The sequence below is a fragment of the Oncorhynchus mykiss genome, chromosome 1 (assembly GCF_057628025.1).
Source record: "Oncorhynchus mykiss isolate SJ-2025 chromosome 1, ASM5762802v1, whole genome shotgun sequence".
Taxonomy (NCBI): Eukaryota; Metazoa; Chordata; class Actinopteri; order Salmoniformes; family Salmonidae; genus Oncorhynchus; species Oncorhynchus mykiss.
Window position 1 is genome coordinate 63,111,798 of NC_143022.1, and position 25,081 is coordinate 63,136,878.

General features: G+C 41.9%; 2 protein-coding genes across 11 annotated transcripts in view; both read left to right on the forward strand.

Annotated features, from left to right (window-relative positions):
• Positions 1–337: 337 nt before the first annotated feature.
• The window catches only part of LOC110525910 (uncharacterized), a 47,666-nt gene continuing 22,922 nt past the window's right edge, over positions 338–25,081 (forward strand). For 4 of the 10 annotated variants that reach the window (XM_090235789.1, XM_021606417.3, XM_090235806.1 and 1 more), the window contains exon 1: positions 23,868–24,191. Coding sequence is in view for 3 of the 10 variants with exons in the window: in XM_021606417.3 (XP_021462092.1) it covers positions 24,080–24,191 (112 nt within the window). In the remaining 7 variants the exon portion in view is untranslated. Of the gene's footprint in view, positions 1,947–2,059; positions 2,161–23,867; positions 24,192–25,081 lie in introns of those variants that run through there. The other 6 variants (XM_090235799.1, XM_090235825.1, XM_090235795.1 and 3 more) reach the window with 5 other exon arrangements.
• On the forward strand, positions 13,632–21,083 carry LOC149985604 (uncharacterized). Its single transcript, XM_090235833.1, has one exon. The coding sequence runs from the start codon at positions 17,690–17,692 to the stop codon at positions 19,277–19,279; it is 1,590 nt and encodes a 529-aa protein (XP_090091959.1). The 5' UTR covers positions 13,632–17,689; the 3' UTR covers positions 19,280–21,083.

The following is a 25,081-nucleotide window of genomic DNA, read 5'->3' on the forward strand; positions in this document are numbered from 1 at the left end:
CATTGAAACTTTTCTGAATTACTTCATGACTGGGTTGATACAATATATATTTTTTGCCCTTTGTGTACGGTAAATATCCATCCAGTTGACTCCTTTTAAAATCAATAAAATCTCTTAAATTCCTCTCCAAGTTGACAGTGTGTAGTAGTCTGCTAGCTTGTTGTCACGTTTTGACCATAGTTCTGTTATTTAATTATTTGTTTTAGTATGGTCAGAGCATGAGTTGGGGTGGGCAGTCTGTTTGTTTTTCTATGTTGGTTTTTGTGTTCGGCCTAGTATGGTTCTCAATCAGAGGCAGGTGTCGTTAGTTGTCTCTGATTGAGAATCATACTTAGGTAGCCTGGGTTTCACTTTTGGTTTGTGGGTGTTTTTTTCTGTGTGAGTGTTTGGGCCACACGGTACTGTTTCGGGTTTGTAATTTCACGTCATCGTTTATTGTTTTGATTCAGTGTTCAGTGCTTTCTTTAATTAAAATCATCATGAACACTTACCACGCTGCGCTTTGGTCCGATCCTTACTCCTCCTCAGACGAAGAGGAGGAAACCCGTTACACTTGTTATGGCTTGGGGGCAGTATATCGACATCTGAAGCTAGGATATGCATATAATTGGTAGATTTGGACAGAAAACACTCTTTCCAAAACTGTTAAAATAATGTCTGTGAGTATAACAGAACGGATATGGCAGGCAAAAAAACGAGGAAAATCCATCCAGGAAGTGGGATTTTTTTGAAACCCGAGGAAAATCCATCCAGGAAGTGGGATTTTTTTGATGTGGGTAGTTTTCAATTGAATGCCTATACAGCATGTAATGGGTTAGGACCAAGATCGCAGTTCCTATGGCTTCCACTAGATGTCAACAGTCTTTAGACATTGTTTCAGGTTTGTTTTCTGAAAAATGAGGAAGAATGAGACCATTTTGTCAGTGGACTGTAGAATGAAGCAGAGCTGGTTTGCGCGTGTGACTGATTGCGCGCCCTTCGTTTTTCCTTTCTATTGAATACACTATTGTTCGGTTGAAATATTATCGATTATTTAGACAGTAGACAACCTGAGGATTAATTATAAACATCGTTTGACATGTTTCGACGAACTTTACCGGTACTATTAGGATGTATTCGCCTGCATGTTATGACTGCCTTTGAGCCAGGGGATTACTGAACAAAACGCGCCAACAAAACAGAGTTTTTGGGATATAAAGAAGGACTTTATCAAACAAAACAAACATTTGTGTAGCTGGGACTCTTGTGACTGTAACCAGATGAAGATCTTCAAAGGTAAGTGATTCATTTTATCGCTATTTCTGACTTTCCTGACTCCTATACTTGGCTGGAAAATGTTTGCATGATTTTGTAAGCGGGGCACTGTCCTCAGATAATCACATGGTATTGTAACGGCATTCCTCCTCCTCTTCTGAGAAGGATCAGAGGACCAATGCGCAGCGTCGTAAGTGTCCATAACGTTTATTTGAAGACATAAACTGAACACTACAAAACAATAAACGTGAAACGAACGAAACCGAAACAGTACCGTGTGGCAACAAACACACACGGAAAACAAACACCCACAACTCAAAAGTGAAACCCAGGCTACCTAAGTATGATTCTCAATCAGAGACAACTAATGACACCTGCCTCTGATTGAGAACCATACTAGGCTGAACTCAAAACCCCAACATAGAAAAACACGCATAGACTGCCTCCCCCCCCCCCCCCCCCCCCCAAAGGTGCGGACTCCGGCCGCAAAACCTGAACCTATAGGGGAGAGTCTAGCTGGGCGTCTGTCCGCGGTGGCGGCTCTGGAGCGGGACATGGACCCCACTAGAAATGGGTCCAGAATGGGCGGCCCCGGACAGACGGGAGACTACAGCAGTTTTCCCATATTTTGAAACTTCTGCTGGCAGAGCTACGCAGGAAGACCAAGATACTCAGTGAGTCTGGAGGAGCAGGTACGTGTGTAATTGTAATGATGATGTTATCACATATACAGTCTTATATGGAGCCAAAAGTACAGAGCCTTTCACACTTTTTCACACACAGTGATCTCTTTTCTGTCTGTCAGGTCCCCAAGATCAGTCAGCTGTAAAGGACAGTAAGAGATCTCTTACCACCAGTATGCTCAGAGTAGTGGCTGCCCTACTCTACACTCCATCAGAAACACAGGTAAGTGTCGGAGTCTGGTCTTGCGATAGTGCGACCAACATTTGCCCCAAAGGCACTGGTTAGATCCCTGGGTCCACCACTAGCCACTTTCCGGTCTGTATCCCACTCTAGTCTTTCTCCTGTCTAATTCATACTTGTGTCTATCCAAGGAAATGGTACGATCTATCATGTACACACATCTCTCTCTCGCTCTCTCTGTGTCAGTCCATGACTTGGGACTTTATTTTGTTAGGATATTTTATTCCTCATTTGGACTAATCTTCCAAGACTCCTTAAACATGAAATACAAAATATATTACAATCATTTTCACATATAACACACATACAACACACAAACAGACATAATGCACTGACATATTGACCAGAAATACTCTAACAGTCTGAATTGATAGATTGATTCCTTCATCTACCATAGTCCCGCACAACCTCCCAATTTATTATATTTAAATGGTTCTAAAGTATTGTTTGAATGTATTTATTGAAAGGTTTCTGGTTTGCTCAGATAAATTATCCAATTTCTTTTGCCGATTTCTCTTTTCTGTCTGGATAACACATAGATGGTGAACAATCTATTCCTAGAATTTACTGAATGTCTGTCTCTTACCAGCTGAATACTGTTGTGAATAGAGTTTGGCTGTTTTAAATGGTGTACATTGTGAAATAAAATAAGCATGTTTTTTTTCAATTATCTGCTGATTGATGACCAACCAAGAGAATTGAGCATGACTACAACAGAAGAACCATATCTCCACCTTAAAACAATCCTTGCTGCTTTTTTCTGTGCATTCTGCAGCCTCCTAATTTCACTTGCTTTTGTATTTCCCCAGACCACAGAACAGTAGTTCACCTGACTCTCAATTAATGCTTGGATTAATTGCTTAAGAATCTTTCCCGGTAAATATTTAGCTATCCTTCTGATCATGCATGCAGTTGTATTTTGATTTTTTTTACATACTATTGTGTAGATGTGTTATTTCAGACCACCATGATAAGCAGTTGTCTAGCTGCACACCTAGTAGTATGGTTTCTCCCACTCCCTCAATTTGTACTTCCCCCATACTTAATTGTATCCCATGCCGTGTTGACCTTTTCCTGGTGGAACAGACCAACATAACCTTGGTTTTCTTAGAATTTAAAACAAGATTGCTACGGTAAACCCGTTCCCTGATATTTCCCAGATCTACTTGTAGAGCTTGCTGTACCTGTTGAACCGATTGTCTTGCTGTATAAACTGTAGTATCATCTGCAAATATAGTAGTTTCAGATAAGGCTTGTTGGTATATATTAAGGTTGTTGGTATGTATTAAGTAAAGAAGTGGCCCAAGGCAGCTGCCCTGCAGTATTCCACAGTTTAAAGCATGAGTGGAAAACTACCCATTGCTATAGGTGGACTGTTTCCTGTCAGTTAGATATGATTGTACCCAATTCATTGCTACCTCCTTAAACCAATAATGCAATAATGTCGTCAAAATTATTTCATGATGCACTAAATCAAATTCTGCACTAAAATCTAAAAATAATACACCCACAAACCTGCCATTATCCATAGCATTGAACCACTGGTCAGTCATGTCAACCAATGCAGTGGCAGTGGAATGGTTTTTGCGATAAGCATGATCATTGGCTGTAATCAGATCATTATGTTTGATGTATTCCCATATTTGTTTATTTCAGTGGAGCTGCAATCTGGGGAGCAGCATAGCAGAGTATTAAATTGTTCATAAGATCATAACCTGTACATTTATCATCGGGTGATGACTTCAATAGCTTTACCACCTCCTTTGACACCCTTTGTAGATTAAAATAACATATTTTTTTTGCTCATAATATGATCATCAATCCATTGGACAATAGCTTGTTTGGAAGAATGGGCGTTTTAAATGATCTCTCAGTAAATATATTTTCTTTGTTAAAAAAAAAAAGCTAAATGATTCTTCTCCCATCAACCTTCACACTAGATGGGCATGATGAAATAGATAAACTAAGTAAGCCCTTAACTGTATCCCATACCTTTTCAGAATATTTTTTTACAAGCAATAAAAGCATTTTTGTAAAATATATATTTTTTCTTACAATTTAATTTAACTGCATAATTACGTAGTGTTCTATAATTATGTTAATCCTTTTCTAGTTTAGATTTGGCTGCTAAGACTTTTGCCATATTTATTTGAGAAAATGCCTCACCCAATTCATCATCAATCCATGGAGATGGACGTGCCCCAACTGTACAGTACTCTTTCTTACTGGGGCACTCCTTTGGTCGTAATGGACCAATTATTCCGTAATTATTCCTCCTTTGGTCATCTTTCCTTCCAGTTCTCTCCTGCCCACGACTAACGAATTGCAAAAATCTCCCTCACTAGCTTTAAGCACCAGCTGTCAGAGCAGCTTACAGATCACTGCACCTGTACATAGCCCATCTGTAAACAGCCCATCTATCTACCTACCTCATCCCTATACTGGTATTTATCTATTTATTTTGCGCCTTTGCACCCCAGTATCTCTACCTGCACATTAATCTTCTGCCGATTTACCATTCCAGTGTTTAATTGCTATATTGTAATTACTTTGCCACCATGGCCCATTTATTTCCATAACTTACCTCATTTGCACTCTGTATACAGACTTTTTGTTTTCTTTTGTTCTACTGTATTATTGACTGTATGTTTTTGTTTATTCCATGTGTAACTCCGTGTTGTTGTGTGTCGAATTGCTATGCTTTATCTTGGCCAGGTCGCAGTTGCGAATGAGAACTTGTTCTCAACTAGCCTACCTGGTTAAATAAAGGTGAAAAAAATTAATAAAATAAAAACCTCAGTGAGCAAATAAATAAAACATTCTGTAGCGTGATTTAAATCATCCTCTACATAAATCAGCTCCCAGGGTACAGCAGCCAAATCATTGTAAAATAACTCATGATTAATTGTTTCAATTTCCTTTGACCGCAATCTTTGGGGGTTTCTTTGGAACCTTGATGTTCATGGTTATGGTCACAATATTATGGTCTGTCCAGCCCACTGGTATTGATCTGGCTTTTAAGCATTGCAATGGTATATTAAAGATCAGATCAATGCACATGTCCGAATGATGACCTAACTTAGTTTATGATCATATCATTAATTTAGTTATTTCTGAATTATTGTGATCCTTCCAATTGTTGCAGCGTTTGCTGTCATAATGTGAAGCTTGTTGTTCTCAATTCTCTGTGTAATTATTCTGTGATTAATTAAACAAATCACGGAATAGTAATTAACTAGGAAGTCGGGGCACCACGGGAAAATGTTGTTTATAGATTTGCAATTTTCTGAATATAATGCTTCAGATATTTTATCTTATCGATTAGTCTTCTCTTAATGTATTATTACCTCATCAGTCTCATTCCTGAACATCACAAACCCTTGGATATCTGCACAAACCCTAGCATCATGAATCAGCGATATACAAATTGGCTTAATTATTTATTTCCTAACTAATCAATCACAGAATTACATAAACACACACATACATTTGTTACTAACATGACACAAAGAAAAGTCCCTAGTGGATGAAACTGATATGACGGCTTGGTAGACAAAGGAAAGGGGTGGGGACATCTCAAGAGCGGGAAAATTCAGAGTTGATAACTACACTCATGGAAATGCTAATTCTTTGAACATGAACAACTGCTCATTCGAAAATAAATTGCAATTGACATATTTATGATTGTATGCCTTTGTTGTCCCTCTCTGCGATCGCCGTTCCGTCTGCTGGGTAGATTGTCGACAGTTTCTGGTTTGTCCACCAGAGATCAAAGTCTTTCGTAGTTGTAGCTTGTTATAATGGACATGTCAGAGTACCATTCGGTCGTTCGACGAATGGTGCAGGTCTACAATTTTGTTTCTGGTGTCCTTTGACAGCTCTTTGGTCTTGGCCATAGTGGAGTTTGGAGTGTGACTGTTTGAGGTTGTGGACAGGTGTCTTTTATACTGATAACAAGTTCAAACAGGTGCCATTAATACAGGTAACGCGTGGAGGACAGAGGAACCTCTTAAAGAAGAAGTTACAGGTCTGTGAGAGCCAGAAATCTTGCTTGTTTGTAGGTGACCAAATACTGATTTTCCACCATAATTTGCAAATAAATTGATAAAAAATCCTACAATGTGATTTTCTGGATTTTTTTCTTCTCATTTTGTCTGTCATAGTTGAAGTGTACCTAAGATGAAAATTACAGGCCTCATCTTTTTTGTTGGAGAACTTGCACAATTGGTGGCTGAGTAAATACTTTTTTGCCCCACTGTTTATGACACAATTTATAATAAAATCACCCAAGATAAATACATTTCTGTTACTGTCTGTGGCCAGGTCAAACCCAGTGCATAAGTCATCCAGATCGAACACCTTAGACGTAGGAGGTCTATACACACATTCTACCAATATGGGTGCCTGGTGAAGCAGATGTACTTGAACCAATATGGGTGCCTCTATTTGACATTAAGGTCATCCCTCCTCATCCATCTTAAAAGGTATGTGATTTTGAATATACAGTGCTACACCCCCAACATGTCCCTTCTCAGTACACTATATCCATGAATGTTAATTTGCCCATAATTTACATATGCATCCAAATGCATTTCGGTCAAAGCTAAAATATGAATATTATTTATGTTGACTAAGTTAAAAACCTCATGTATTTTGTTAGTGTAAGGGGTGCGAACTGGCGGCAGAGAAGTCAGACGCAGGAGAGCAATAACTGTTTCCAACAGCACAGTTTATTAACAAACAAAACCCTGGAAAACAGACTAATAAAATAAATGGGTACATAACCCAACGCACACCAGGACAGATGAGCACAAGCACTTACAACAATCACCCACAAGGACATGAGGGGGAACAGAAGGTTAAATACACAACATGTAATTGATGGGATACAGTTTTTTTTCTCCTTTCACTGATCTCAGTGGGGAAGTGATCATTCATTCCAAAATCAGTGTTTCTGAGTTCTCTGCCCCTGCTTTTCGCCATTTCCTTTTGCTTAAAATGTTCAAAACATCGACTAATATCCCGTGGCCTATTTCCAGATGCCTTACTCATTCTATGGACTCTGGAGAAAGTGACATTACGCGCGACATCTGTGGGCAGTTTCAGTTGAGTTGGGACAGTGTCCTTACAGCTTCTGCTGTTGTCATTCTCCGGTATCACTGAAAAGATTGTCCAGCATTGAAAAGATTGTCCAGCATTGATTGACACTTTACATCAAGCAAGGTTTCTTTAAGTTGTTTGTTCTCCCTTTGCACCACCTCCACCTTGCCATAAATTGAGTCTACAGTACCTTTCAGCTCCGTGTTCTCTTTCCTTCGATCATCAATCTGACATTGGCTGAATTCTAGACTGGCACATAATGCATTGTTGTCCTCTCGTAGTATATCCAAGGTATCAAGTTTGGCAAGCTTTCATTTCATGGATTTCAACAAGTCAACATCCATATCCGTAAACCTCTCCCCCCCTCTCCAAGCGTCCCCTCTTGCTTGGGGTTGGTTCGATGCTTTCACTGATACTGCTTGGCCAATTTGGCTTTGTTTTATTTGTTGATTGGGTTTGTTGTCCTTAACAGTGCTTGAATCCTCCGAAACCAGCAACATGTTTCTTTGAGCTCGTAAGTATCTCTCGTCAATGAATCTTTCAAGCTCTTCAATGGATTCTGAATCATCCAGTGTGTTTGCAGGCAGTGAAAAACAAAAATAACAAAAGAACGCATGTATCTTTCCGGACCTGTACAGGCCATTTGTAGATACACCCAATAATGTTTTTTTTTTACGATAGTGTACTCACTGAGGGTAGAGGGATGGCTCCCTACAGAAAGATCTTCCTATATGAGTAGTACAGAGGACCTGGAGCAGCTACAAGTTCATGTCTACGGTTATAGGAGCTCTCTGATCCTCTACACAACAGGAGCTGGGCCTTAAACATGAGTCCCAACAACTGCTGCAGGTTTACACACACACGCACACACGCACACACACACACACACACACACACACATCTCTAATGTATTATGGATTGTTGTCCAACACAGTCTGCTAAAGCATGAGGTGAAATGGACTGATCTGCAGATTTCATTTTCACATCTAATTGTAGCAAATTGTAACACATTTAAAGCATAATAAGCCGGTGAATTTGTTATCTCATCCTCCGGGAGCCTTATTGCATTACAGACAAATGCAGATTGATTCGCTAATACAGGTTTAGCTGTTAGCCAGGGTGCTATTTGATTACCCCTCCAGCCTTGTTCTGTAGCTCTCTGAAGATTAGGACCTCTTTCACATCAGAGAATGGCTGATAAACCTGATTAGGTCTAAATGAGTTAGCGTCTTACTGTATGTGTCCATTTTTATAGATCAGAGTGAAAGGGGTACTAACTCGCAGACGATCTGTGTGTGTGTGTGTGTGAGCGCGAGTGTGTTTATGTGTGTTAACTTGGTTAAAGCGCATGCAATCCAATTGTGTGACCTGGGTTGGCGTGTGTTGATAGCCGTTGTGATTACTCCAATTCTTGTTAATCACATTTCTCCCTGCGTTCTGCCACTCCATTATATATCTGATGGATTAGACCACTAAATTAGCAGGAAGCTTATCACATTTAGCTTTGTCCTCAACAATGGTTGCCCCAAATCATTTATGATTTAGTGATTTATTTATGTCTGGACTATTTTTCATCTCTTCATGACCTGCTTGTTTTAATTGACTGAACAGAACCACGAAAGAGATAGGACTTCGATTTAGCTTCTCGAAAGGCAATTGAATGCATTGTACATTATTACTCATAACATATCTAGCCGCTGGTCATCATTGTTTCTGGACTGCATATTCACATACCTCATACATCTGAATACTGACTGTGAACTGAATAGCTTGGTCCAGGCTTTTCTGTTCGTGCTGTCCTGTAAAGGGTTAATTCTGTATTGGTTCAAGGACCTGGATTTATGCCTGTATTGTTTCCATATTATCTCCTCAGCAAACACGTTAACTGGTATCTCTCTGCCTTATCCATTGAATCTCTATAATGTAACATCCTCTGCATTGTTCGTTAAATAGTCAGAAAGGACTAAAGCACGGATGGAGTCAGAATATAGTATGTGATTCTTCTTTAACTCTCTCTCCCCCTCTTTCCAATCAGTTCTGAAGGTCCTGGAGACAACCATTTCCGTGAACGGGGTGGTTCACCTAATAAACTGGCCACTAGGTGTATATTAAGTAGCCTTTACATATTTTTTTGCACAGAAGGGGTTGAAAAAGTGTCAGATTACTCTTTTTTTGTCAATGTTTTCACCCCTTTTTAAATGTTGTTTGACATTTAAACCTTTTAAAATGTTATTTCGTGTTCCCTGAAGTCTACTGGTTACAATGATACAGTACCTTCAGAAAGTATTCTCACCCTTTGACTTTTATCACATTTTGTTGTGTTATAGCATTTAAACATTGTCACAATGAGGCCAATGGTGATTTTAAAACAGTTACAGAGTTTAATGGCTGTTGTTACGTTATAGACTTATTCTAAAATTGAATACATATTTTTTTGTTCCACAGCAATCTACACACAATACCCCATAATGACAAAGATAAAGGTTTTTGCAAATGTATTATATATAAAAACAGAAATACCTTATTTACATAAGCATTCTAACCTTTTGCTTTGAGAAATTGAGCTCAGGTGCATCCTATTTCTATTGATCGTCCTTGAGATGTTTCTACAACTTGATTGTAGTCCACCTGTGGTAAATTCAATTGATTGGAAATGGTTTGGAAAGGCACGATATAAGGTCCCACAGTTGACAGTGCATGTCAGAGCAAAAACCAAGCCATGAGGTTGAAGGAATTGTCCGTAGAGTCTGAGACAGGATTGTATCGAAGCACAGATCTGGCGAAGGTTACCAAAACGTTTCTGCTGCATTGAAGGTCCCCAAGAACACAATGGCCTCAATCATTCGGAAATTGAAGAAGTTTGGAACCACCAAGAGTCCGCCCGGCCAAACTGAGAAATCAGGGGAGAATAGCCTTGGTCAGGGAGGTGACCAAGAACCTGATGGTCACTCTGACAGAGCTCCGGAGTTCCTCTGTGGAGATAGATGGGAGATCCTTCGTGAAGGACAACCATCTCTGCAGCACCCTTTATTGGAGAGTGGCCAGATGGAAGCCATTCCTCTGTAAAAGGCACATGACAGCCCACTTGGAGTTTGCCAAAAGGCACCTAAAGGCTCTCAGACCATGACAAACAAGATTATCTGGTCTGATGAAACCAAGATTGAACACTTTGGCCTGAATGCCAACCGTCACGTCTGGAGGAAATCTGGCACCATCTCTATGGTGAATCATGGGGGTGGCAGCATCATTGGCAGCATCATGCTGTGGGGATTTTTTTCAGCGGCAGGGACTGGGAGACTAGTCAGGATCAAGGCAAAGATGACGGACCAAAGTACAGAGAGATCCTTGATGAAAACCTGCTCCAGAGCGCTCAGGATCTCAGACTGGGGTGAAGGCGCACCTTCCAACTGGACAACAACCCTAAGCACACAGCCAAGACAACGTGGCTTCAGGACAAGTCTCTAAATATCCTTGAGTAGCCCAGCAAGAGCCCGTACTGAGTAAAGGGTCTGAATACTTATGTAAATGTGATATTTCAGTTTTTTATATATATATATAAATTAGCAAAAATGTTAAACCTCTTTTTGCTTTCTCATTATGAGTTATTGTGTGTAGATTGATGAGGGCAAAAATGATTTAATCCATTTTAGAATAAGCATGTAACATAACAAAATGTGAAAAAAGTCAACACATCACTTCATATTTTTCAGCGTGGTGGTGGTGGCTGCGTTGTGTTATGGTTATGCTTTGTCTTCAGCAAGGACTAACCTTTTCACGCATGACTTCCAAATATCTCTAAGGGTCGCCCCCAGCGTGAGTTTTTTTTTTTATGTGCTTGATGTCAGAATACACTCACTGTTCCAAAATTGGATTGTTACTCAACAGGACAGTTAACCTGCGCTGCCCTTAAACCAAGACACCTGCTAATTATCTATAGGCTGTATTTCAACTTATTCACTTGACATTTTGTTTTCTAACAACAATTTGAATTGAGGTGTGTTCCGCATCCTCATTAATTCATATTGAAGTAGCCAATTTCACTGTTGCGGACAATTTATCAAATCAAATTAAATCAAATATTATTTGTCACATGCTCCGAATACAACCTTAGCGTGAATTCCTTCTTATCAAGCCCTTAACCAACAATGCAGTTTTAAGCAAAATAAGAGTTAAGAAAATATTTATTAAATAAAGTTAAATAACAAAAACGAGGCTATATGAAGGGGGTACCGGTACTGAGTCAATGTGCGGGGGTACAGGTTAGTCAAGGTAATTGAGGTAACATGTACATGTAGGTAGGGGTAAAGTGACTATACATAGATAATAAACAGCAAGTAGAGCAGTGTAAAAAAACAACCGAAAAACAAAACAGGGGGGTGTCAATGCAAATAGTCCGGGTAGCCATTTGATTCGCTTTTCAGCAGTCTTAAGGCTTCTTAACAGCATCTATCCCAAAGCCCTTTGGACCAAGACTTGGCAATTCATATCGCGGAACAATTTCTTCTTTAGCGGATGGTGGGGGTGGGGGGTGGGGGTGGGGTGGGGGGGGGGGGGACACAATTACAAGTCATTTGTAGACTGCAAATTGACCCCAAGAAGTCCGAACAGATTTAAAATTTGACTAAAACATAATAATTTCAAACCTTTCTTACATTTGTATATGATGACGTGTCTCTCTATTATGTGTGAAAATACATTTTACATTTACATCATTTAGCAGACTGTCACGACTCCCACCGAAGGTGGCTCCTCTTCCTGTTCGGGCGGCGCTCGGCGGTCGTCGTCACCAGTCTACTAGCTGCCACCGATCCCCTTTTCCTTTTCTGTTAGTTTTGTTACACCTGTTTCTTGTTTGGGTTTTGGGTAGGGCTATTTAAGCCCGTTATGCCCGCCTGCTTTTGTGCGGTCTTGTTCCTCTGTTGGTTTGTGGATGTGCATTTGTATTTAATTTCTCCTGACTGTTTGGGTCCTGTTTTTGGGCCGGTCAGTTTAATGCGCCTAGTGTTTTTGTCGTGACCATTTTGTACCGGAATAAATACTATTGTCCTTTGCGTCTCCAAACCCACTACTCCTAGAATACCTGACACAGACGCTCTTATCCAGAGTGACTTACAGGAGCAATTAGGATTAAGTTTCCACCTAGTCGGCTTGGGGATTTGAACCAACAACCTTTCGGTTACTGGCCCAGCGCTTACTGACCCAGCACTCTTAACCGCTAGGCTACCTGCCGCTCAGATTTCCCGAATTAAAATCACTTGGAGCTGATTTCCTCGGGTTTTTACAGGCAGCGATGCAACCAGTCAAGATGCTCTCGATGGTGCAGCTGTAGTTGTAGAGTGTTTCTGAGGATCTGAGGACCCATGCCAAATCTTTTCAGTCTCCTGAGGGAAAATAGGTGTTGTCAAGCCCTCTTCACATCTGTCTTGGTGTGTTTGGACCACGATTATTTGTTGGTGATGTTTGTTGGTGATGTTCTCAACATTCTCAACTACAGCCCCGTCGATGAGAATGGGGGCATGCCCCGCCCTCCATTCCTGTAGTCCATGATCATCTCCTTTGTCTTGATCAAGTTGAGGCTTTGCTGAATGGGACAAACTTCTCTCTTCAATGAGAGCCCAAGCACCTCCCCAGTGCTTCCCCCGATCAGGTATGCAGACATTTGCACAATCTAGCACAAACTTTTTCCCCCTGTCACATTTTCTGGATGGCGCTCCTATTGCCTTCCTTGTTGTTTTCTGTACAAATACTAACTTTGGACATGTATGCGTTCCAGTCAAAGTAAGTGCCTTATGTTCTGTATATATTGTTGTTTCTTCTGTAGTATACCGTATGTATGTGTGGAGCATAATGTATTTACTGTTTTATTCACATGTTTTAGAGTGCTGGTGACAGTACTGGTATCTTGCTTTACGATTCTTGCATGGATTGTAATGGACATATGATGTGTGTAAAATACTTTTTGAAGGTTGTACTGATTATGATGAGCTAATGCTAAGCTATTTCCCAAGCTATGTGTGGCACCATTCTGGGTGTCAGGTAAATGTCTATCAGACAAAAGATGTTATAACAAAATGAGGTGAGTAATGGTTCACTCATCTTTCGAGTAAACTTTCCGGAAGTGAATGATGGTAGATGACACACCCCCTTCAACATGCATACTGAAAACAGACCAAACGCATCTTGTCTCCTCTTCTTATCTTTGGTTGACCTGAAAAAACAAACATGGTGGCATGCACAAACTACCCAACGTCAGATTATTTAGATCAATGATGAGCTCACCCGTGATGTGATGAATTGTAAATAGTAATTTATATTAGCTAATTCATATTATGGTTTCTGTCAGTCAAGAGCTAGGTAAATATGTCAATGTCTGAACATTGCATCCAAAAAATAAACTGGTCACATTCAGGACATAACGTTGTAAGGAATGTGTTCGTGCAAAATATTTATGTGGAAAAAACAGTGTTGCCAGCTCAAACAGTTACTGTTGCTTCAAACCGGATGTTCTAAATAAGCATTCTAATCAAACCGGTTTGAGCGTACGCTGCAGGGAACACTGTAGAATGATCACACCCATGTACTGTCAAAAGGGCTAGGGAGTTTTTTAGGATAAAAATAAATGGAATAGAGCTACGCACAGGCAAAATCCTAGAGGAAAACCTGGTTCAGTCTGCTTTCCAACAGACACTGGGAGACAAATTCACTGTTCAGCAGGACAATAACCTAAAACACATGGCCAAATGTACACTGGCGTTGCTTACTAAGACAACATTGAATGTTCCTGAGTCGCCTAGTTACAGTTTTGACTTAAATTGGCATGGTAACCTATGGCAAGACTTGAACAAATATTGTACAATCTAGGTGTGCAGATCTCTTTATGCGCGTTTGAATTGTTTTTCTATTTACATCCATTTGGATACCTCCGTAACAATGAGCTCATGTCGCCCGATTTTTACCTGGCATAGCTAGAAAAGTTTGCCTTCTCATCAGGACACTCAACACTGTTCATTAGGAGGAGATCGCATTGCATATCAAACACACTAGACTAGAAGCTAGCTAGAAAACTTGACAATATGACAACCACTTTTTTTTAAAACAGAACACTCGTGTGAATTGGCCTCTATGGATAGGGCTACATTTAAATGTTTCTTACAGAAGAAATATGGAAAGCATACGCATAACCATGGTAGTAAATGAAAGGGAACAGTTTGGAGATCATGTAGACCAAAGGTGAGGACAGAACAGTTCACCTGACACAAGGCTGAATCCAAACATTACACTGTTGATTTGATGTACATTTAGCATTTGCTGTACTTTTCGCCGTATTTGTTGATAACAAAATCTGAAAAAATACTCTGGGATACATTCAGTAACATGATAAGAATATCCCTGGAAAATATGGGGTAGTTGCAACATAAGACAAAAAAGTACAAGGGTTTGAGAGAGAGGACTAACTGGTGTCTCTAAGTCGCCACACACCTCTGCAAAGCATGCACAGTTCCTAAGTCATTTCAATGCACTTTTATGACTCAAAAGAATTCCAGTCGTTTAACATTATCGGTGTGGAAACGTTATTTGTGGAGTTCACAACCTACTACACTTGTGAGAAGCAAGCTTTTTATTTATTTCATAACCATTGCGAGTTTTGTCAATCTTTTCATTGTCTTTTGTTTGGAGTGCTCCATGAGCAATGAGTATGAGTCTGGTTTCTCTGTCCTGATAACATTGAAGGAGCATGCGTGCCTCTGCAAGCATAGAAGTAGATCTAACTGGCCTGCTGCGTGAAAATGTAGGAAAGTACCCATTTGGCAATGTCTGATTTCTGATTGTCCTAACACACCACATAAGTTGGTCGTAGAAAAACAGTGTTACGATCTGATCCACCCAGTGGAGGTCTGGCCAAGGATGAATACGCTTTGGGGACCGAGCCGTAACATAAGTCAATGATCTTATTTTTCCTTGTTAGACAGGTCACATACTGGGTGTAAGTACTCAAAGTGCAGCCATTGAAATCCCCCTGATGAATTTGGGGTAAAAAATTATGTCAGCTGCAATGACAATGTTTGCTTTTGAATGCACTGATCAAGTTTGGAAGCGCAGAATTGTCCGAATATTATGAGAGGGTTTTCTATTTAGGAGCTGAGATGTGGAGATATATAAGTGGTTTGTAATACCCTACATTTTTTTATTTGTAATCAAAATCACATCACAGGCAAATAAGATCATCTTAAAACAATGTGGTCTCTACGCTGGCGAGACGTGCTCCTCTAGGTGATAGATGGGCTGTGTGTGTGTGTGTGTGTGTGTGTGTGTGTGTGTGTGTGTGTTTGCCCATAAACATGGACATATCTGTGTGTAAGTGTGTGAGATCGATGCGTAGCCTCTGTACAGTGGTGTTTTATGAATGCGGTGTATGTGTTAACAGAGTTACGACAACAGACTCTACTTCATCATCTTAGACATAATCACCTCATGGCCTGTTAACCTGAGAGGTGGCTGGGGGGCAAGAGGGAGAATGTAGGGAGGGGTGCAGGGGGTTGTTTGGAGAGTACAAGGGATGAGTGCGGGGAGGAGAGGAGCCATCTGGTGGTGGGAGGCACACAAGGTTGTATTTTGAGACGTGCCTTGTAAGAGGCTTTTTTTTGTTCCACCCATTAGTGAGAGTGCCGTAGAAATGTAATAACTGTATGTGGTAGTCAGTGGCGGCTGCTGAAAGGAGGACGGCTCATAATAATGGCTGAAATGGAGCGAATGGAATTGCTTCAAACGCATGGAGATCACGTGTTTGATGAATTTGATACCATTCCACCTTTTCCGCACCAGCCATTCCAACGAGCCTGTTCACCTGTGGTGGTAGTAGTGCCCCATCAATTTAAAATGTATAGGGTACAGATTGGGGTGGCAGAAAGTCTTAAATCTTGAGCATTTTGCCATGTCATTTTGGTCTGCTTTGCCTTGTAGTTGCTGCCAGCTTGGAAGCGTTTGTTAAGGCCTCTAAAAGTGGAAGTGACACAAAACACCAGATATTCAGTCATATGGAGAAGGTGGAAACGAGTGTCTAGGGTTAGAGACAGAAGCTTGACATCTGGAGTGGGAGAAAGTGGCTTTAGCAGCAGATACAGAGGAAGAAGGTAGAGATCAGGGAGTGAAAGGATAATAGGTCCTCCGGAAGTTTAGTTTTCCTCCATTTTCGCTCAGCTGCCCGCAGCCCTGTTACGTAAGCTCGCAAGGAGTCACTCAGCCACGGAGCGGGATGGGAGGGTCGAGCTGGCCTGGAGGAAAGGAGACAGTGCGAGTCATAGGATGCGGAAAGGGAGGAGAGTAGGGTCGAAGAGGCCGAATCAGGAGACAGGAGGGAGAAGGATTTAGCATTAGGGATGGATGATATAAAAGGAGAGAGTAGAGGGGGAGAGAGCGTTTGGGCTTCTTGTGTACAATTTGCTGTCTACAAATGATTTGTAATTATGTTCCCTGACCATACCCTCAAGAAACTCTATATTAGGAAGGTGTTCCTAATGTTTGGTATACACACTTGGGATTCTTATTTTCCTGAAAATCTTTCCCAGCGTCCTGGCAAAATACCGCAAAAATCACAAGTGCCAATTTAAAACGATTTAAACCAAGACATGTTCATAACCCCCTGTTCACAGTCTTATGGCTTCGGGGTAGAAGCCTCTTGGACCAAGGCTTGGCGCTCCGGTACCGCTTGCCGTGCGGTAGCAGAGAGAACAGTCTATGACTAGGGTGGCTGGAGTCTTTGATCATTTTCTGGGCCTTCTTCTGACACCGCCTGATGTAGAGGTCCTGGATGGCTGGAAGCTTGGCCCTAGTTACCCTCTGTAGTGCCTTGCGTCGGAGGCCAAACAGTTGCAATACCAGGTGGTGATGCAACCATGCTCTTTTTGAGGATCTGAGGACCCATGCCAAATCTTTTCAGTTTCCTGAGGGGGAAAAGGTGTTGTCATGCCCTCTTCAGGACTATTTTGGTGTGTTTGGACCATGATAGTTCGTTGGTGATGTGAACACCAAGGAACTTAAAGCTCTCAACTTGCTCCACTACAGCCCCATCGATGAGAATGGGGGAATGCTCGGCGTTCCTTTTTCCTGTAGTCCACGATTTCCTTTTGTCACGCCCTGACCTTAGAGAGCCTTTTATTCTCTATTCGGTTAGGTCAGGGTGTGACTAGGATGGGCAATCAATGTTTTCTATTTCTTTTTTGGCTGGGTATGGTTCCCAATCAGAGGCAGCTGTCTATCGCTGTCTCTGATTGGGGATCATACTTAGGCAGCCTTTTCCCACCTGTAGTTTGTGGGATCTTGTTTTTGGTACTGTGCTGTTTAGCCCTACTAGACGTTACGTTTCATTTTGTATTTGTTGTTTTTTTGGTGTTCATTTAATATATTAAAATGTATGCTTACCACGCTGCACCTTGGTCCGATCCTTCCATCGACGAACGTAACAGAAGATCCCACCACAAACGGACCGAGCAGCGTGGCCAGGAGGAGCAGACATCCTAGACATGGGATGATATCTTGGACGGTAAGGGATCCTGGACGTGGGAGGAGATCCTGGCCGGAAAGGATCACCTTCCATAGGAGCAGACGGAGGCAGCAAGGGAGGAACAACGAAAACACCGGGGTTCGCGACCACGATGGAAGCCCGATAGGCAGTCCCCCCAAAAAGTTTTTGGGGCGGCACACGGGGTGGTTGGCGGAGCCAGTGTTTGAACCAGAGCCAACTCCCCGTACTCACCATGGGGAGCGTGTGACCGGTCAGGCACCATGTTTTGCGGTGATAGGCACTGTGTCTCCAGTGCGCATCCACAGCCCGGTGCGTGCTGTGCTAGCTCCCCGCACTTGCCGTGCGAAAGTGGGCATCTGTCCAGGACGGGTGGTGCCGGCTCAGCGCGCCTCGTCTCCAGTGCGCCTCCTCGGTCCAGGATATCCTGCGCCGGCCATACGTACTGTATCTCCGGTGTGCCTTCACAGCCCAATGCATCCTGTGCTAGCTCCCCGCACTTGCCGTTCGAGGGTGGTCATTTGTCCAGGATGTGTTGTGCCAGCTCTACACTCAAGACCACCAGTGCGACTCCACGGTCCAGTATATCCTGTGCCAGCTCCATGCACCCGGCCTCCAGTGCGTGTCTCCAGCCTGGTACGTCCTGTGCCAGCTCCACGCATGAAGCCTCCAGTGATTATCCATGGCACGAAGCCTCCAGTGATTATCCATGGCACGAAGCCTCCAGTGATGATCCATGGCCCAGAGCCTCCAGTGATGATCCATGGCCCGGAGCCTCCAGTGATGATCCATGGCCCGGAGCCTCCAGTGATGATCCATGGCCCAGAGCCTCCAGTGATGATCCATGGCCCGGAGCCTCTAGCGATGGTTCCCAGTCCGGAGCCTCCAGCGGGGGTTCCCAGTTCGGAGCCTCCGGCGACGATCCACGGTCCAGAGTCCCCGGCGACGATCCACGGTCCAGAGTCCCCGCTGACGATCCAAGGTCCGGTTCCTCCGGCGACGATCCACGGTCCGGTTCCTCCGGCGACGATCCACGGTCCGGTTCCTCCGGCAACGATCCACTGTCCGGTTCCTCCGGCGACGATCCACGGTCCGGTTCCTCAGGCGACGATCCATGGTCCGGAGGCCCTGGCGACAATCTACGGTCCGGTTCATCTGGCAACAATCCACGGTCCGGACCCTCCGGTGATGATCCACGGTCCAGTTTCACGGATGTGGAGGAATCCGCGAGTGGAGCAGGGTCTACGTCCCGAACCGGAGCCGTCACCGAGGCTAGATGCCCACCCAACCCTCCCCCATAGTCAGGTTTTGCTGCCGGAGTCCACACCTTTGGGAGGGGTACTGTCACGCCCTGACCTTAGAGTCTTTTTATTCTCTATTCGGTTAGGTCAGGGTGTGACTAGGGTGGGCAATCTGTTTTCTATTTCTTTGTTGGCTGGGTATGGTTTCCAATCAGAGGCAGCTGTCTATCGTTGTCTCTGATTGGGGATCATACTTAGGCAGCCTTGTCCCAACTGTAGTTTGTGGGATCTTGTTTTTGGTACTGTGCTGTTTAGCCCTACTAGACGTTACGTTTCATTTTGTATTTGTTGTTTTAACTGTGTTCATTTAATATATTAAAATGTACGCCTACCACACTGCACCTTGGTCCGATCCTTCCATCGACGAACGTAACACCTTTGTCTTGATCACGTTGAGGGAGAGGTTGTTATCCTGGACACACACTACCAGGTCTCAGACCTCTTCTCTATAGGCTCTACGTCTCATCGTTGTCGGTGATCAGGCCTACCACCATTGTGTCGTCGGCAAACTTAATGATGGTGTTGGAGTCGTGCTTGCCCACTCGGTCATGGGTGAACAGGGAGTACAGGAGGGGACTAACCATGCACCACTGAGGGGCCCCCGTGTGGAGGATCAGTGTGGCAAATGTGTTGTTTCCTACCCTTACTGAAGAACACTACTGCTAGTCAGATGATAACTCACATTGTCATTCTTTGCTCACCATGGGGTCGCAGGGGTAGTCCATACGGACAACACTACACAGTTCAGCTGTTCGGCTTTCAGTGATTTTGCTAAACTGTAGGGGTTCAAGTATGTCAGATCAAACCTACTGTACTCACAGTCTAATGGATTAGTCGAGAAAGATGTCAGAATAGTGAAACTACTGCTTAAGAAAGCTCTTGACTCAAAGACTGATCCATATCTAGCTTTGTTAATCTACCGGACTACTCTCCTGGAGAGCTGTTGTTCAACAGGAAACTCAATACTAGGTTGCCAGTACTACTATAGAAACAGAAAAGGATGACAAGGCCATTCTTAACAAACAGAGAGAAAAGGGAGTTACACACAGGATAAATAGGAGACACTTGTTACTGTACATGTACCTGAGTGTGAGAAAACAGACGGGCAAGAGTGAAATTACAAGTCAGACAATGTCCAGCCCAGTCCAGCCCAGACACTCCTGTGTCAGACAACACCAGGGCAGCCTGTTGAAACAGGACAGTCAGGTAGAGAATTAGAGGCTGATCGAGGAAATGTTAATGTGTTATTGAAATGCAATGTTTACCATGCAAATGTATTGTAACCAGGTTGTTTATGGAGAATTGTTTTCTCTCTTACGGAACAAAACGTATCTTGATAAGGTGGATGTGGCATATTTTATGTGATTTCCCGATTTAATTCCTGCGCAACCTCCATAAATAACTCCCTTGACAGGGGCCCTGCTTTGGAAATCCATACACAAAACATTCCATTCAAAAATAATTTTGAGGCACAAAAGTGTCATGGTTCTTTCAGGCACCAGAGGGTGGCAGAGACAACCATAGATACTTTCTTTGTTACTCAGGTGTTGCTTATCATTTCATTATGATTTCCCTTTGAAAAGAGCTGTGTTTTCTGTCCATGTTTGCAGAAGCGTGATTTTGGTTGCTCTGTGTGTTTGTCGCCTGAGTAAGTTTTCGAGTCCTTGTTGGTTTTTCAGTATTACTGTGATCCTTCTTTTACCTTATTTTCAGGAATTATTTATGTTTATCCTGATTCCTCATTTGGTCCATTCTCTGTACCTGGGCCCAACACCACCATGTCACAAAAGCACACTTCTTCTGTTCCGCGGAACACACAACAAATCCGAGTAAGAACAGGTCTTGTTGTTCTCACTGACGTCACCTTACCCAACTCTTCCATGATACTCCTCGTGACTTCGAACGAATCCTCCAGGCAACATTGATTTTGTTTCCTTTATTTTTCACGACTGTAGCCCTCTCATTCTCTGTACTCTCATCTTCACCCGACCCACCATTAGTTTTTGAACAGAACATCTGTTTCCACCATCTTCCACCTTCATCCCATGGGAGCCTCCCGCTGCTCCTTTTTCCTTCTGGTCCCTCACTCCACATTGAGACCTGTTTGGCTTGTTATAGACCTGTCATGTTACTAATATTGATGATGATGATAGCAGGGAAAAAGTGTTGCCAAACATCAACAACAATATTTTCTGTGATATTGCACTTCCCTATACACCTCAAGGTATGGAAATATGTCCATATGAATAATTACTTTATAAGTACTGATAGTTTATTCTCACTTAATATACACTCTAAGGACTATAAAATAGATAATAAATAATTGTACATCAAAGGCAATCACTTTGTGTAATGCTGTAGGTTTTTCAATGGGTGAAGAAGTACATGGCTCTCACTATAGTTAGTAGTGCTGTGTGAGAAGCCTGCCACTAAGTCCTGGTAGATAGCACCATCTTCTGGTGTGTAAACTTCAAATGAGCAGCGGGTACTGATGAGAATTACAACCCTGGATTATCATAAAATAATAGGCCTTAGGCCTATACATTGTATCTTTCGCTCAAACTGTCCAGTAAAATTCCCATTAACTATGTCTTTCGCATCCCCTACTTTTAGCCACTGACTTTCTTAACAGTAAATTCAACAAGTGGTTATTATTAAACATTACCAACATACTGTATTTCTTCAGAGTTTATCATTTCAATAAAACCCAATTCTTGTGTTCTTTTTTAGGCAGCTCTACAGCGTTGTCCATATGGGTTGGAATGTTCTACTGGTTTTGAACCTAGGGGCAAGTAGACCCCCAGCTCCGCTAAAACCATTGACAACCATACTGAACAAAAATATAAACGCAACATGAAACAATTGCAAAGATTTTGCTGAGTTACAGTGCATATGAAGAAATCAGTCAATTTTAATATATTAATTAGGCCCTAATCTTCGGATTTCACATGCCTGGGCTGGGGCACAGCCATGGGTGGGCCTGGGAGGGCATACGCCCGCCCACTTGGGAGCCAGGCTCAGACAATCAGAATTAGTTTTTCCACACAAAGGGGCTGTGAGGCCGGTTGGACGTACTGGCAAATTCTCTAAAACGACGTTGGAGGTGGCTTATGGTAGAGAAATGAACATAAAATCTCTGGCAACAGCTCTGGTGGGCATTCCTGCAGTCAAGATGTCAATTGCATGCTCCCTCAAAACTTCAGACATGTGTTGCATTGTGTTGTGTGACAAACTGCACATTTTAGAGTAGCCTTTTATTGTTCCCAGCACAAGGTGCATCTGTGCAATGATCATGCTGTTTAATAAGCTACTTGATATGCCACACTTGTCAGGTGGATGGATTATCCTGACAATGGATAAATTGCGCACAAACAGGGATTTAAACATTTGAGAGAAATAAAGCTTTTTGTGCTCATGGAAAATTTTGTGAGGGTAGCCTCATGATATTTCTCAATATTGGCCTCCATTAATTTGATATTTGAGGTATATAAAATAAAAGTGAACTATACCTGACAAGTATGAGTGGTTTAGGTTCATTTCCCATACTTTGTGGGCTCTACCTGTCAAGCAGCAAAGGGCTCATTTGCCAATGTACTGTTGGCTGATAATGTTTACTTTGCGAGCTACGGTAGAAACTTTTTGTACAGTTAGCTAAACATAGTGTTGGCTATGCCAGCAACATTCATTTTAATATGTCTTTCAATGGAAGAGATTTATTGTTGAGATGTTCAGTTTCTCTGACATAAATCAACAAATCCATATACGCAGCCTCGTCTCATAGACTAGCCGTAACAGTAAAAGTAAATCCAGGACCGTAAAAATAGTATGATTGATATGTTGTGTTTGATATGGTTAAATATGACAGAAGGTTACGTCTAGCAATCAAAGATTGCATATTCGAATCTCATGGACAACTTTAGCATTTAGCGAATTAGCTACTTTACAACTACATAGCATGTTAGCTAACCCTTCCCCTAACCTTTTCCCTTTTAGCTAACCCTTCCCCTAACCTTAACCCTTTATACTAACACCTAGCCTAGTGAATGTTAGCCAGCTAGCTAACGTCAGCGTTAGCCATCTAGACACCTAGCTAACGTTAGCCACAACAAACTGGAATTAGTAAAATGTCATATGTTTAGCAAAATTGTAACATTTGTAGCTTTAGCAAATTCATAACATATCATACAAATTGTAATTCATAACATAGTAAGTAATAGATGATGGACATCCACAAAATAATACCATACCACCATAACATATCATAGTAGATGGAGAGTATTGGGTTTACATACAGAATAATACTAAATGCTCTGCGACCAGGTTGCAGCCAGCACTGCATGGTTTTATTTCTAGGAACACAAGTTAAAAAATACATATATATTATGAATACAACAAATACAAAAAAACTGAAATATACAAACAAGAGTACATAAACCTAGCAGACATATTACATATCTAGATTTATTTTAATTATTTTAATGCTTTTTTGTTTTTACATTTACTGATCATTTCAAAATAATATTTAAATTATATCTTAAATAATGTGAAGAGGGGTTTGTTCTCTTCCCATGAAAGAAACAAATTAACAATGAAAGTTCAATCAGGGTCCATTTCATTTGGATCAAAATAAAACATAAACATCAGAGTCTCTCAAATTAACATTATAATAGTCGTTTCTTTTCAAATAAAATATTCTAGGAGCACAAGTCGTGATGAGGAAAACTCAGAGCCGGGTCACGTGTGAATATATCTATTCAGATGCGCTAGGCGGGGTCTGTCCTGCCAACTGCAGTCTAATCTAACGTGAACGTAGCATGCGTGACTGCAGACAGTTTAAAGACAACCACAAAAAAATCAAAATCCTTGATAGACAAGGGTCTTTACTAAATGAACGTATGATTGTTGTTACAATGTATCGTCTCTGTAAAGATGTGTTGTTTACATTGACAGAGTGATAGTCAGGCGTCACATTATTCGCATTATGCATCCGATGCCTAGGATCGACGGGGACATTTTTGACTGTATCCAACGAGGGAACATTGATCAGTGTGCACATTTCATTGAACATGATCGATCTATCCTCAAAGAGAAAGGTACGTTTATAGGCCTGCCTATGCATTTTGTAGTATGCATTAGCCAACCATTTACTGTACACACATTTGGGGAATGAATGTTATTTTCGATCTTTTTTTAAATCCAAAAGCCTACCATATTGCAGAAGAGCATTTGTGGAAACCAAGACTGTTCTCAGGACAGGCCTGGTAGCTAGATATTTTTGCTTCGGAGACAATTTCAACAAACCCAACCCTTTTCGTGCGCAGCCGGCTATACAAGTAAATGTATCCCCGTGGAGCGGTTCGTACATAACATTGTCCATTCAGGCTGCAAAGGTGTCTATTTCCTCTTTAACTCGATTTATTGGCGAAAAGAAAACAGGGAAATACGCATACTTTATTTATGAAACACCATGCTACAATGCTTGTCCCGGATGTCGCATACTGTGTTCTTTCAATCAGGTTGCAGCGGTCCATTTTTTTCAACCCTGGGGTGTAATCATTAGTTCAAACAGTACCGTTTTGCTACTAAAACAGAGGAAGGCCCGAAACATTGTAAAAGACTCCAGCCACCCAAGCCATAGACTTTTCACTTTGGTACCGTCCGGCAAACGGTACCGGATACCGGAGCATCAGCTCTCGGGCCAACAAGCTCTGAGACAGCTTCTACCCCCAAGCCATGCTGTGCTGTTGTCTTAGGTCTCTCTTTATGTAGATTTGTGGTGTCATTTGTCGTGATCTGTGTTTTGTCCTACATTTAAATGTTTAATCCCCTTCATTGTAAATAATAATTTGTTCTTAATTGACTTGATTTAATTGAATTGACCATTTTTACCAGAGGTGGACTCAAGGATGATCAATGGAAAGAGGATGCACCTGAGCTCAATTTAGAGTCTCATAGCAAAGGGTCTGAATACTTATTTAAATAT